Source organism: Lithobates pipiens, unplaced genomic scaffold (assembly GCF_037356315.1).
Source record: "Lithobates pipiens isolate NorthernLeopardFrog02 unplaced genomic scaffold, aLitPip1_a1.2 Scaffold_16, whole genome shotgun sequence".
In the NCBI taxonomy this organism is placed as follows: Eukaryota; Metazoa; Chordata; class Amphibia; order Anura; family Ranidae; genus Lithobates; species Lithobates pipiens.
Genome location: NW_027507748.1, coordinates 624,518,416 through 624,533,503, shown reverse-complemented (window position 1 = coordinate 624,533,503; position 15,088 = coordinate 624,518,416). Strand labels below are relative to the sequence as shown.

General features: G+C 43.1%; 1 protein-coding gene across 1 annotated transcript in view; it reads right to left on the bottom strand.

Moving 5' to 3' along the window:
- Window positions 1-1,558, bottom strand: part of KL (klotho) — a 146,166-nt gene extending 144,608 nt beyond the window's left edge. The window contains exon 1 of the mRNA XM_077484115.1: window positions 685-1,558. Coding sequence (XP_077340241.1) covers window positions 685-1,461 — 777 coding nt within the window. The 5' untranslated portion in view covers window positions 1,462-1,558. The remainder of the gene's footprint in view (window positions 1-684) is intronic.
- Window positions 1,559-15,088: the final 13,530 nt, after the last annotated feature.

The window sequence follows — 15,088 nt, the reverse complement described above, 5'->3', positions numbered from 1 at the left end:
ATTAATTAGCTTACTGTTTATGTTTATGTTGGCTGTTCCTTAGCTATGTTAATTATCTGTTTACAGTTTGCATAAAGTGATCAAATTCTTACGCGCAATTGTCATTCAAAGTGCGACAGTGCTGAAAGCTCAAAATTGGTCTGGGCAGGAAGGTGTTTAAGTGCCCTGTATTGAAGTGGTTAATATAGGCTTACCTGTAGGTAAAAGTGGTTGTATAGAGTTTACAACCACTTTAAGCGCCACTGTAAGGGTTGTTGGTTTTTTTTTTGGTACTGACCAGAATTTTCCAATAGATCACCAATGAATTGGTTTTAGTAAGTGTTCCCCAAGAACTGATAATTATTTAATGCGGTCCTCTGCAATGAACAGTTTGACAATGACTTGGTAAGTGTATAAATAAATAAGAAAATTGGTAAATTGGTACATACATAAAATAATATGATAAGAAAACTGGTAAGTGGCTATACTGCTGACAATTTATGTCTATTTTATCTGGAAATGGGAACTTAATTTGCCCTACACCACATCTATTCAACGGGTGCATGATTAGATCACATCCAGTACATGGACAGGAGAGATAAAACATTCAATAATGTAACATATTTTAAAGTTAATGTAAAAGGTAACATTATTTTTATTGGAATATATAAATATGCACAGAAATACACACCTCTGACACCTTACCTTAATGAGATTGTGTCCAGCTCTGAACCCAAGCAGTTTATTTCCTTTGATGCCAGGGGGTAATTTACCAGTGGAATACCCATGCCATGCCACCACATAAGGGTTGTCAATGGTAATCCAGTACTTGACATCCTTTCCAAAGAGCTTGAAGCATGCCCTGGCATAGGCTTGGAAGATGTCCACCATGGACTCATTAAGCCATCCACCATAGAGGTCCTGCAGCCTCTGAGGTAAGTCCCAGTGGTGGAGGGTGACCACCGGCTCTATGCCCACCTCCTTCAGCCTGTCAATGAGTGCTCGGTAATAGGAGTGCCCTGCCTGGCTGTGCCCATCTTCTGTCCCATTAGGGAATAGCCGGGACCAGGAGATGGAGAACCTGTAATGGGATACCCCCAGCATCTGGAGAGCCGCTGTGTCCCTGAACAGGTTGTTGTAGCTGTCACTGGCCACATCTCCAGTGGATCGTCCTTCTTTGTGGCAGTAGGTGTCCCAGATGGATGGTGCCCTACCACCCTGCTGCCAGCCACCCTCTACCTGGTAAGCAGCTGTGCCCACAGACCACATGAAGCCTGGGGGGAAGGTGTCATAGAGGAACAGGTTATCCTTAGGGTAAGGGAGATTGGAAAACCTTTCCCATACATTCTCTGCATTCCCATGCCAGACACAGAGCCCACAGCAGCATGCCAGCCACAGGACTAGTGCCCTGACACCTGTCATATTCCAGGAGTGCCTATGCTTCTGCCACGATCCAAATGGATATATCAGACTGCCAACCATGAGCTGCGATCAGTCCCGTATAGCAGGGAGGGACTGGCCATTAATAATTAGCCAGGAGCTCTGCAAGTGCAGATTGTGCTGTGCCTGCGCTGTGCTGCTGATCTGTGAGTATCACTTCTCCCTCCTCCTCCTCCTCCCCAATGCCATATATACAGGGGCACCCAGGACTGGACAGGGGCAAGGTGCTGCAGGGACTGGCAGAGGACAGGTACACATTATTGTATCATATCAAATCATTTCCAACTTCTCAGACCACTCAGAGCAATAATTATGCCTTTCATAGTTTTCCTTCTGAGTTGGATTGCAATGTTTATATGATAGTACAGCTTATATAATAAATTATATATATATATATATATATATATATATATATATATATATATATATATATATATACACACAAATTATACACACACACACTGACCAGCCATAACATTTATGTTGGAGTTAGATTGCAGTGTATATATTATAGTAAAGCTCATATAAAATAATAAATTATATATATATAGATAGATAGATAGATAGATAAACTGTACTATCATATACAGTATACACTGCAATCCAACTCAGAAGGAAAATTATGATTGATATTATTGCTCTGAGAGGACTGAGATTGTGTCTGGAAATGATTTGATATGATACAATAATGTGTACCTGTTCTCTACCAGCCTCAGTCTGCAGCACCTTGCCCTTGTCCAGTCTTGGGTGCCCACGCAAATCCTTATGCTTGCAACTTTTTTCTGCTTTCAACAAATAAACTTCAGTGACAACCTGTTCACTTGCTGCCTAATATATCCCAACCACTTTCACAAGGCATTGGCATTTACCTGTCAGTGGTCATAAATATATTTTTAAATATAAATATTAAATACGTAGATAGATAGATAGATAGATAGATAGATAGATAGATAGATAGATAGATAGATAGATATTAGAACAAATTATATACAGTATCTCACAAAACTGAGTACACCCCTCACATTTTTGTAAATATTTTATTCTATCTTTTCATGTGACAACACTGAAGAAATGACACTTTGCTACAATGTAAATTAGTGAGTGTACAGCTTGTATAACAGTGTAAATTTGCTGTCCCCTCAAAATAACTCAACACACAGCGATTCATGCTAAACTGCTGGCAACAAAAAGTCAGTACACCCCTAAGTGAAAATGTCCAAATTGGGCCCAATGCAACACTGTACCCAAATTAAATTGTTATAATTTTTCCCACAAATAAAGCTCCTTTTGGTGGTATTTAATCACCACTGGATTTTTTTTTTTACTATACAAACAAATAAATAATGAAAAATTTGAGAAAAACATGTTTTTCTTAGTTTCTGTCACAAAATTTTGCATAATCTTTCTTCATAAACTTAGGCCACAATGTAGTCTGCTACATTTCTTTGGTAAACATAGCCCAAATCAGTGAATATTATTTAGCCTGTGTGAAAGTTATAAAGTCTACAAACTATACAAACTAACTGTATATATTTGAAAACTGATCAATCCTGATGTACTGATGGCCTATCTTGAGGCCTTAAAATGCCAGGACAGTACAAATACCCCTCAAATTACCCCTTTTTGGAAAGTGGATAGTCCAAGGTATTTTGTAAGAGGCATGGCAAGTTCTTTGAAGTTGTAATTTTTTGTCACAATTTTTTGGAAAATTAAGAAATTAAATAAAATTTGTTTTCACAACTTTTACATTTTTTTTCTTTTGCATACGGTCACGAGTGCAGTACAGCATCATCATATGACTAGTGTGGTGGTGATCAGGGATACTGATTGATGACAGTATGTAAATAATAAATAAATGAAATCATTTTCATTGTAATTTTTAAAACATATTTTTTTCTTTTTCTCATTTTTTTTTCTCTTTTTTTACAATTTTCCTTACATACCCCATCAGAGTAGTTTAGTGTCGGTATAGTGGCACTGTATTACTCTGGGGTAATGATGCTGTGATTGGCCCAGGTACCATGTGATCATTGGTGACAAATAACAGACAACACGCAGTAGTACACAATGATGTCATGAATGGTTTTCATTCATGACTGTTTACTAGGTATCATGTGATTGCACAGTGATCCCCTAGTATCTGGGTCACTCACAGCGGCCCGATACCGCGCTCCGCAATCGCGCTGCTACGCATCCCAGTGGATGTGCCAGTGCATATGAGCAGGGCGATGTATAGGTACATCATGGTGCCTACTACAGCCACCATATATATATTTTAAAACAGTGCCTCATTGCACTTTAAATTTATTTAGAATAGCTTGCAAGCTGCCCATCGAGCCCCCTAGTCTAAAGAAACAACTAGAAAACAATTGTTTTTAGGTAATCTGTGTGAATGGGAACACATAACAAACATTTAGTGGGGGGGGGGGGGTATTAAATTTTACTAAAAAGTGTGAATAATTATCAAATAAACTTTTATTACAATACTTCTCTGCCCATCCTGCTCTGCTTCATTGTGACTGATAGTTACTAAGGGACAGAAAAAGGTGTAGGGGGCCCAGCTTACTACCCACCCAGGAGCAGCAGTGATATCTGCAGCCCTTATTCTTACAATCCAGTCCTTTGGCAGATGCACTGTTCCCTGTCCTTTTAAAATGAACAGTGAAGTGGCTTTATTGGTTGGTATTTAATATAGGTGAGGTGCAGGTTTTGAAAGGACCAAGTTATGGTAAAGAGACCCATGCAAGCATAAGCAACATGAAGAATAACTGTAATACATAGACTTCTATACGTGTTACATTTTTTGCATACTATGATTAAATAGTCACAAAAGGGAACTACAGGGTGTGACATGGAACAATACAGAAGCAATGTGGCAGAGATGATTCCTCTTGGAAAAATTAAGTCTACAATGGCCAGTCACTGTAACTATTTGCATTCCAGTTAAGATTTTGATAACCAAAGAGTTTGGACCAGAGTCAAAAAATCTGGGAGCCTAGATTTCCAAAATTACAATGAACATTACTGAGAACAGGTCCTCTTTGATGAAGTCTTCTACCTTCAGAGAGAATGTTGAAACTCTGACTGCATGTTTTCTGCTGCTGACTGGCAGGTCTTACCACAGAGGTTACCCAGTTAGCAGTTATAGTGGTTATACTGGTCCCAACAGCTCCAAGGTATCCACTATAGAAGGTACTGCTTAGTTTTCTATGTCAAAATGCACCCTAGCTTCAGAGACCATTTGCCTCCTGGAAAACCATTGTCTCTCCAGTGGCACTATTTAGTATTCCCCTTTGGACCTGAGGGGAGGTAAAGAACAGAGGAGTTGGATCAGCACACACACACAGAAAAAGTGTGGGCTATGATTTGGCAAGAGAGAGGGGGAACTGTGGATGAAATATAGAATCAACTTTTCCTGGAGTGGTTAAAATCCCAAGGAAAATCAAAGGCATGCTGTAAGAAAATAATTTATGAAAAGCAAAAGGTTGCAAGTATGCATTGAAAATACTAAGTTTTTCTGTGTTTTTACCTGCAATTTGTTTAAGTTGGTGACAGAGATCCTACCACTTCTGGACCAGCGATGTACTTGTGCGTTGCTGGACTTTGGGTGATTATACCAGGATTATGCCTGCACTTGCAGGCATCACCCAGGTACTGTTTTTGAAAGCCGGTGTTAGGCTCTGTAGCAGGCCCTAGCTAGGTGCTAGTGTACATAGTGACCTCGGGTGCTGGAGGGACCCTCTTCAACTCACGGAGGATATTTTTCCTGGAGGGACAGGAGCAAGGAGAGAACAGCAAGAGCAGGTCAGCACATCCAGGAGTTCTCCAGTAGTCAGCTGGGAGGGCTGGTGAGTGAGCAGTCTAGGAGGGCTGTGGAGTAGTAGCCAGAAGGGCTAGTGAAAGGGGCGGTTGCAGCCAGGAGGGCTGGCAGTGCTTGAAAAGGTGGTGCTGGGATCAATATCCACAGGAATAGAAGCTGAACACTGACTTTTGCTACACATTTAAAGGGACCTCGGGTTCCTGCCTATAACAGACTGTTGCTCTAGGATCGGACTGAGTACTGTGTCAGGATCATCTTTTTTTCAAGTGTACCAGTGGAGTTCTGCAAGCAAGTGTGCTGGAGGAGCAGAGGAGTATATAAAGACTGTATATAGGAAAGTTGTCCCTGATGTTGTCTGAAGTCAAGTGGGAATCCCATAATGCCCCTACTCCCCATACAAGTTTTATCCCCTCAATAAAATACAAAAAAAAGTGCCGGACTGTTTTCTGACTCTGGGAGACTCTGGGAAATTCATTGTGCCTGGCTATGTAGGGTGGGAGATCCCATTTCACCTGCAGCTCCTACATGAGGTGCTCTACATTTCTCTTGCAAAAGCAATCCTAGTGGCTAACTAGCTGATGTACTGCTTTTGCAAGCAGTGGGAGGGGATGTCCTCGCTGTTTTCAGTGGCTCTCTCTGGCTCTTCCGTCCCAAACGGAGACCTGAGCGACCGGCTGACTCATCCGCCAGCCAGTCAGACAGCCGAATGAAGCTGGTGCCGATTTTGATCTGCTCTCCACTATGGTAACCTGACCTGACATCACTTCCGGATTACCCGAATGTCAATGGTGCCATTTAAAAAAAAAATGAAAGCATTAAAAAAACACTGATTTAGTTATTTTGAATGCTTTTTTTTGAAGGGCAGAGGAGGGATTTGGGGGCCTTATAGACCCCAGGTCTCGCCATAAAAAGTATCTGTAACATGTATATTGCTGTCACAAGCATGTTTATATTCCCTGTGACCGCAATAAAAGTGATTAAAAAAAATAAAAGCGGCAGTGTACAAAAAAAAAAATAAAAAAAAAATGAAGAATTAAAAAAAAATGAAAGTGCCCCCTTTGCTCACATGCAAAGTCGCACACGCATGTCGGGCCCACATGCATGAAAACAGGGATCATCCCACACATGTGAAGTATCACTGCAAACATCTGATCATGGGCAGTTATTCTAGCACTAGCCCTCCTTTGTACATCTAGAATGGTAAACTGTAAAAGATTTTAAATTGTTGCCTATGGATAGTTAAGCCGCGTACACACGGGCGGACTGTATGGCCTACTTAGTCCGTCGAAACACATTTCAGCGGACAGTCCGCTCGTGTGTGGCCTTCAGCTGACTTTTTCAGCGTGCAGTCTGGCGTACTAAGTATTTCGGAATTTCCGTAATATTGTCCGTCATACTTTGGTTTCAGCGGACAATCCGCTCGTGTGTGGGCTAGTTCGACGGACTAAGAATGGCGCATGCTCAGAAAGGATTTACACGGCGGAAGGTTGCATTGCTGTGTATTGGACTTCCTATTTCTAGTCCCGTCGTACGTGCTGTACACGTCATCGCGCAAGCTTTCGATGGACTGTTTGTGCATCCGTGTGTGGTCAAGTCCGTTCATTCGAAAGTATGACGGACTGTCCGTCGGATTGTATGACGGACTAAGTAGGCCATACAATCCGCCCGTGTGTACGCGGCTTTACATTTACGCCGTATGTTGCCGTTGCTCAAGCATGCGCAGTTTTAAATTGTGACATGTTTGGTATCTATTTACTCAGTGTAATATTATTGTGACAAACCCAACTGGGACAGATGCTTTTTGAGGGGACTAGGGGAAGGCTTCCTACCCACTGATTATGGCCTATGGAGGAGACCAGGGATTTTGTCTGCTTCTTCGATTCAGATCATGGTGAAGAGCTCAGTTCAGCCTTTGATCCCATGGAGAGAGCAAATCATTCTCTAATGATGTACAACAATGTGATGAACGCTGAGAGCGAGGGTTGGATTAAGTCTTTGAATGAGGACAATAAAGCTTCCCTTCTGGAGTGGATGGAAAGGTGTAATATTAATCTTGTACAGGTTAATGGTCAGTGGAAATATGGTGGCCCTCCTGCAGACTGAGAAGCCCCTCCACTTGGGACAGAAATATTTATCAACAATATCCCTCAAGAAAGTTATGAAGATAAAAAGAATTCCACTTTTTAAGACTGCTGGAACACTGTATGAGTTTTTCTCTCATACACTGTTGTAGACTGGTGCCGGACAGTCTGAGGTGGTATGGGATCCCTGAATAATTAAAGCATTTTTTGAGTGGGCAGTGACCTGAGTCACCTAGCCTTGTCTAGGTGACTGATTGTTAAAGTGGGATTCCACTCTTTTTTTATTTTTTTCTTACCTGTCTCACTGGTGGGCGAGTGCTACCTTCGATTGGCATCCACGTCCGGCGTTTATTTGACCCCCGGCGCGACAAATCTTTTCCTCAGGATGATTTATAAAAACCTGCTCTGGTGTTTTCCATTTTAACTGTGGGCGTCTGAAGCCCACAGGCATTTACTTCCTGGTATATGATGACGTCTGGCTCCCAGCATGCTCCGCTCCATCTTGCACATGCTCAGTGAGAGCAGTGACAAGGAAAGAAAAACTTTCATTGTCCCCCATGGATTCTTGGGAAATTTCCCAGGGACCATTGCGAGGACGATAGCCACGCCTACTCCCACGGGAGGACAACCCGGAAGTCAGCTGAAACATCAGAAATAAAAGGTAAGTAAATAATATTTTTTTTTTTCAGGGTTCGTTTAGGTAAGTATGCTATCTGTTGATTTTAATAACATGAACTTTCATTTTTAGGTACCAAACCACTTTAAAGAGGAAGTAAACCCTGATGAGTTTACTTCCTCTTTTTTTCCCTGCAAAGGCAAAGCATAATGGACTACTATGCATCGCATAGTAGCCCATTATGTGTCACTTACCTGACACAGGAGCCAGCGAAGTCGCGCTGTCCCCTGTAGTCCGCCGCATCCATCTTGCTTGTGGCGTCTCGCAGCTCCGCCGCTGTCATTCGGCGAAGCCGCGATGACGTCACTCCCGCGCATGCGCATGGGAGTCGACAAATGCGGCAGCTCCATTTTTGGAACTGCCGCGTTCAGTGCGCCTGCGCGCCGCTGTCTACGGCGCATGCGTCGTAGACAGCGGTGCCTGTCTTCAGGCAAATATCTCCTAAACCGTATAGGTTTAGGAGATATTGCTTGGACCTACAGGTAAGCCTTAATCTAGGCTTACATCTAGGTCAAAGTGGTTTGTAAGGGTTTACAACCACTTTAAGTAGCTTACTGATTAATTAGCTTACTGTTTATGTTTATGTTGGCTGTTCCTTAGCTATGTTAATTATCTGTTTACAGTTTGCATAATGTGATCAAACTCTTACCTGATTTTGTGTCAGTTCCAGTTTGCACCTAAGCTAGTATCGTCTAGGTATTGGGTGCAATATTCAGCTATAATACCTGGTTCCTGGTTCCAGATTGGAGGAAGCTGTATCTTGACAGAGGCACCCAAGCTGGGTGCCAGGTGGTCAGTCTCAATCAGGTTAGGTTATGTATTGTGTTTTGTTTTTTTGCATTAAAATTTAAAAAAAGTTTATATTTTACAATTAATTACATTTGAAAAAACGCTGCGCAAATATCGCGTAATATGAAACAAATTGTAACAACCACCATTTTATTCTTTAGGGCAATGATTCTCAACCAGGGTTTTGTGGAACCCTAGGGTTCCTCCAGAAGTTGCTAGGGGTTCCTTCAGCATTTTGCAATTTCTGCCTCTCAGTACTGATTGTTACATGTAAAACAAAACGTGCCAGAAAAGGCCTTGTCTGAAAGTGGTTATAGAGCACATGCTTTAGGAAGTGCACTTCCAATGACCATATGAAGAGCTGCAAATGAGCTGTGGCTGCAGTGGATCACAGAGGGGTGAGATAAGGTAAGTTGAGTGAAAATTGTGAGTGCACATATTGTTTTCATGTGTTTTGTTTTAATCTCATGTTGAATGCGTTGACACAACAGTCTGTCTTTTTGTGTTGTTTAGTGTACTTGGTATGTTCCCCTGCCCCCCCTTCTATTTCATAATTTCATCTCTATTTCTTCATTTCATCTCTAGTTAATACAACTTGACATGTCCAGCTTCTGACTCAGTCTAGAGTCACTTTTGAAGCAGAGATGGGGCGTATAAAAGTCATTTTCTTCTTACACTTCAAAAGGCTGCATAAATATCATCTGAACCACATTAACTAAGTAAAATTGTTTTTGATTCAACCTCTGTGTCTTATTATTGCTCATGCACACTGGACGTTTTTAGCTTGGTCATTAGGAGCATCTGGTATTTTTTTTAAACACCCCTGCATGTTAGCTTATGTGTTTATGCAAACTAAGCCCTTGTACACACGGTCGGAGATTCCGACGGAATGTGTCCTATCGTACTGTTTTGTCGTATATTCCCACTGTGTGTGGTCTCCATCGGACTGTTTCCGTCGGAATATCCGACGGACCAACTTTTCCAACTTGCCAGTAAAATTTTCAGACAAAATGCTCTGATCGGACATACTCCGATCATGTGTAGCCTACTCCGACGGACAAAGTGCCACGCATGCTCAGATCAAATTCCTAGACCAAAGCTATTGGCTACTAGCCTGAACATAGTCCCGTCGTAACGAAATAAGTCATCACGTTATGTACAATCGGATTTTCTGACAACTTTGTCCAACCGTGTGTATGCAACAGTTTCGGACAAAATCCAACGGATTTGGTTGTCAGAATGTCCGACCGTGTGTACAAGGGCATAGGCTTTTAGAGGTGTTTAGAAGCAGGGGTGTTTAGAGTCACACTGGCAGTGCATACAGAAACAGTAGCATCTTGGCAGAAAAAATACTTAACGCATGTAAACGTGTCTAAAGGTGCATTTAGCGCCTAAGCATTAATTCACTTAAATAATTCAATTATTATTCTGGCCAATGAAATGAATTAAAGCCTGAGCACTTGACATGCCTAAATGCATTACAGACCTGTAAAAGCGTCAAGCGTTTCTTCTGCAAAAACACTGCTGCCAGGAGGAAAGGCATATAGGAGAAATGGCAAAACATTCTGTGCACATGAGGACTAAAGAGTTAAGCTGCTTGTGGATTCTGTCACGTCAGCAAAAGGCCATACTGCATTCACAGACTGGGTCTAGAACATGGATGTTCAACCTGTGGCCTTCAGCTGTTGCTGAACTACAAGTTCCAAGAGGCATTGCAAGACTGACAGTTATAAGCTTGACTCCCAAAGGCAGATGCATGATGGAACTTGTAGTTCAGCAGCAGCTGGAGGGCCTCAGGTTGCGCACCCATGGTCTAGGACAGCCATTCTCAAACTTTTTAGCCCAGGGTAACCCTTAAAATAATTTTCAGGTCTTAAGGAACCCATGATCAAAACCCATTCATTGGTGTTCAGTGGAAACAATGCCCCTTACTTTGGTGGTCAGTGTAAGAATAGCCCCCTTACAGAGAGATATAAAGATCATTGGAGTCATACCACTGGCTCCTCCAAGTGGCATTGGCTCAGAATTATGTGGGCACCATCAAACAGGAGGTAAATCAGCCACAGCTCAGGGAACCCCTAGCCACCTCTGGAGGAACCTTAGGGTTCCACAGAACCCTGGTTGAGAATGGCTGGTCTAGGAGATATGGCATTGCATTTATCGGCATTTGAAACAAAACTGCAAAACTGTCCTATTTCAAACACAAAGTCAACAAAACAAGCTTGCATTTTTAACTATCACTGTTCACCTGTTGTGAGTGCCAAAGAGCAGCGGGGATTATTGTGATGTGTGTACCCCAAAATTGGCTCAAGAATATATATATACCAAACATCACCAAACGTAGACATGTTTTTTTTTTTTTTAACTATCTACAATTACAGGCTGGAGAGTCTGGTAGGTTACTTTTTTGCATTTACTAATACCAGGGCTGCCATAATATATTTACTGTCTAGCACCTAGCCCTGTCGAAAAAATACTTGCAAATACCGAAGCTCCACACATCTAGAATAAACCTATTTAGGTGGCACATTCTGATCTACTAAAGACCCTCACACTTTGTTGAGGCATTCTTGACTGTGAACAACTGATTTGGCTGACCATTTTTATATTTGGGGGTCTCAAAGAAATACAAGAATCACCTTAGGACTGCAATTCTAAAAACATTTGTGCCACCACTGATTATGAATGAACATATTAATCAATTTCACATGGACTGGACTTCAGTTCAGACCTGTTGGGTCACAAACACATTGATTGTAAGGGGTTGATTTACTAAAAAAGGAGCGTGCAAAATGTGGTGCAGCTCTGCATAGAAACCAATCAGCTTCCAGGTTTTATTGTCATAGCTAACGTGAACAAGCTGACGTTAGAAGCTGCTAAAAATAGCTCCTGAAAAAAGCGGCTCCATTCACTCCCTCTGGCTTTCACAGTGGAGCGGTGCGCTGGCAGGGCGTCAGAAAAAGTCCTGTGAGCAGCTTCTCTGGAGCAGTGAAGGAGCGGTGAACTACCCGCTCCACCACTGCTCCTCCCCATTGAAACCAATGGGGCAGCGCTGCTATACCGCCAGCAAAACGGCACTAAGCCACTAAGAGCCCTTTCACATTGTACCGCCTTGGGCATCAGCGGTAAAGCGGCGCTATTTTTAGCAGCGCTATTCGACCGCTAGTTGGCCTGTGTAACCCCCCGCTAGCAGCCAAAAAGGGGTTAAATCTACCGCAGAAGCGTTTTGCCGGCGGTATAGCAGCGCTGCCACATTGATTTCAATGTGGAGGAGCGGTGAGTTCACCACACCTTCACCGCTCCAAAGAAGCTGCTGGCAGGACTTTTTCTGACGCTCTGCCAGCACACCGTTCCATTGTGAATGCCCTCGGGTTTTCACACTGGAGTAAATGGAGACATTTTTTTCAGGGGCTATGTAGGCGCTATTTTTAGCACTGTAGTGCCTGAAAAATGCCTCCAGTGTGTAAGGGGTGTAAAAATAGCGGCGCTTTACCACTGACGCCCTAGGCAGCACAGTGTAAAAGGGATCTTATTGATACATCATTTAAATTGCCTAGAGTTATTACTTAAAGTGGTTGTAAACCCTTACAAACCACTTTGACCTACAGGTAAGCCTAGATTAAGGCTTACCTGTAGGTCCAAGAAATATCTCCTAAACCTATACGGTTTAGGAGATATTTGCCCGAAGACAGGCACCGCTGTCTACGACACCGCGGCACGCAGGCGCACTGAGCGCGGCGTTTCCAACAATGGAGCTGCCGCGCGTGTCGGCTCCCGTGCGCATGCGCGGGAGTGACGTCATCACGGCTCCGCCAAATGACAGCGGCAGAGCTGCGAGACCCCACCGAAAAGATGGATGCGCCGGACTACAGGGGACAGCGGTGACATCGCTGGCTCCTGTGTCAGGTAAGTGACACATAATGGGCTACTATGCGATGCATAGTAGTCCATTATGCTTTGCCTTTGCAGGGAATGAAAGAGGAAGTAAACCCATCAGGGTTTACTTCCTCTTTAAAATGCATGTAAACCCAAAATACATTTTGGGTTGTATGTTTGGCACCAACACCATACCTAAAATTAACCATGGCACCATGTCTCAATAAAAAGAACCTCAGTGGACCGATTTTCATCCTCCATATCCAGCACTTTACAAGATTGCTATCTAGAGTTAAGACATGGTCACACTGTAACGTGCGGGTCAGGTGACTGAATTGCTTGGTGTACACACTTTATGCCAGGCTCTACACTACAATTACCCGTTCATAAAATTCGCTTGGTTGAGCAATCACTCAGAAAATGTATAAACACAAGCAGAAAAGAATTCAGGTGAGATCAAGTTCCATAGTAACAGCATGAATCACATCACAATAAACTGAAGTATATACCAAGCAATCACACTCTCCAAGGATGTCTGTATGAAAAGGGATCTAATCACAACATTTTTGTAGCTTACTCGCTCTACGCCAATAGGAAGAGGCAGTGCCAGTAGGAAGGATCAGCGCTCTGTGCCAGTTGAAAGGATTAGAGCTCTGGGCCAGTAGGAAGGGTCAGCACTCTGCTCCAGTAGGAAGGGTCAGCACTCTGCTCCAGTAGGAAGGGTCAGTAGGAAGGATCAGTGCCCTGCACCAGTAGGAAGAGTCAGTGCTCTGCACGAGTAGGATGGGCCAGTGCTCTGCGACCAGTAGAAAGGGTCAGCAATCTGCACCAGTAGGAAGGGTCAATAGGAAGGGTCAGCTCCTTGTGCCTGTAGGAAGAGTCAGCACTCTGCGCCAATAGGAAGGGTCAGTGCTCTGCGCCAGTAGGAAGGGTCAGCAATCTGCGCCAGTCGGAAGGGTCAGCTCCTTGTGCCTGTTGGAAGAGTCAGCGCTCTGCGCCAGTAGGAAGGGTCAGTGCTGCGTCAGTAGGAAGGGTCAGCGCTCTGTGCCAGTAGGAAGGGTCAGTGCTCTGCACGAGTAGGATGGGCCAATGCTCTGTAGGAAGGGTCAGCAATCTGCACCAGTAGGAAGGTTCAGTAGGAAGGGTCTGTGCCTCTAGGAAGAGTCTGTGCTCTGCGCCAGTAGGAAGGGTCAGTGCTCTGCACCAGTAGGAAGAGTCAATGCTCTGCACAAGTAGGAAGGGCGAGCACTCTGGGCCAATAAGAAGGGTCAGCACTCCGAGACAGTAGGAAGGGTCAGCATGCATACATTATACAACTTTCCTTTAGACTTACCAAAACCATATAGTATGAGGGCAAACCTAGACACTGTCAATTTGTAAACAATCACACAGGCCCTTGCACTACATAATTGAAGGTACTGTACATCTAAAACAAATTGAATGAGAAATTTGTATAATATATTGCCAGCTTTACATTACCATCATATCAGGGGGAGAATGCAGTTGAACTAAATATAATCTAAACATACATGAAAGTATGGCAGGACACATAATTTGGAACTTGAGATTGTGATTGTCCGCTTTAGGATGCCTACATGCATATAATTTATAATTAATTTCATTAGTTTGAAGTACAACTTCAGGCAACAATAATGGATCCCTATTTATGCAAGCTACTCTAAGCCCTTGTACACACGGTCGGAGATTCCGACAACCAAATCCGTCGTATTTTGTCCGTCAGATTTTGTTTGACGGATCTTGTCCGAAACTGTTACATACACACGGTTGGACAAAGTTGTCGGAAAATGCGATCTTTCAGAACGTGATGACGTAATTTCGTTACGATGGGACTACGTTCAGGCTAGTAGCCAATAGCTTTGATGTAGGAATTTGATCTGAGCATGCGTGGCACTTTGTCTGATCGGAATTCTCTACACATGATCGGAGTATGTCCGATCGGAGCAGTTTGAAAATATTTCCAGCAAGTTGGAAAATTTGGTCCAACGGATATTCCGACGAAAACAGTCCGATGCATACCACACACAGTCGGAATATCCGTCAAACCGCTCCGATCGGACACATTCCGACGGAATCTCCGACCGTGTGTACAAGGGCTTACAGCTACAAGCATCTCCCCTGTTCAGAACAGGCAGTAATAAAGGTTTGGCAGAACCCAACTGCCATCCCCAACACTCACCCTATCATACTGAAAGGTGCAATAGACTATTTGATACTGTGCATACAGACTTAAGACATTGAGACAGAAAGCAGTATGTAAGCACAAAATGAAGTGTAGCCCCCACGGTCAGAGACAAGAGGCACTAAGTGATAACAAGCTTAATTAAAAAAAATATCCACGTATATATTAAGCAAAGTATTGAGGCTGTGTACAGACCCACCATGAACAACCAAAGGTATTAGCTTATT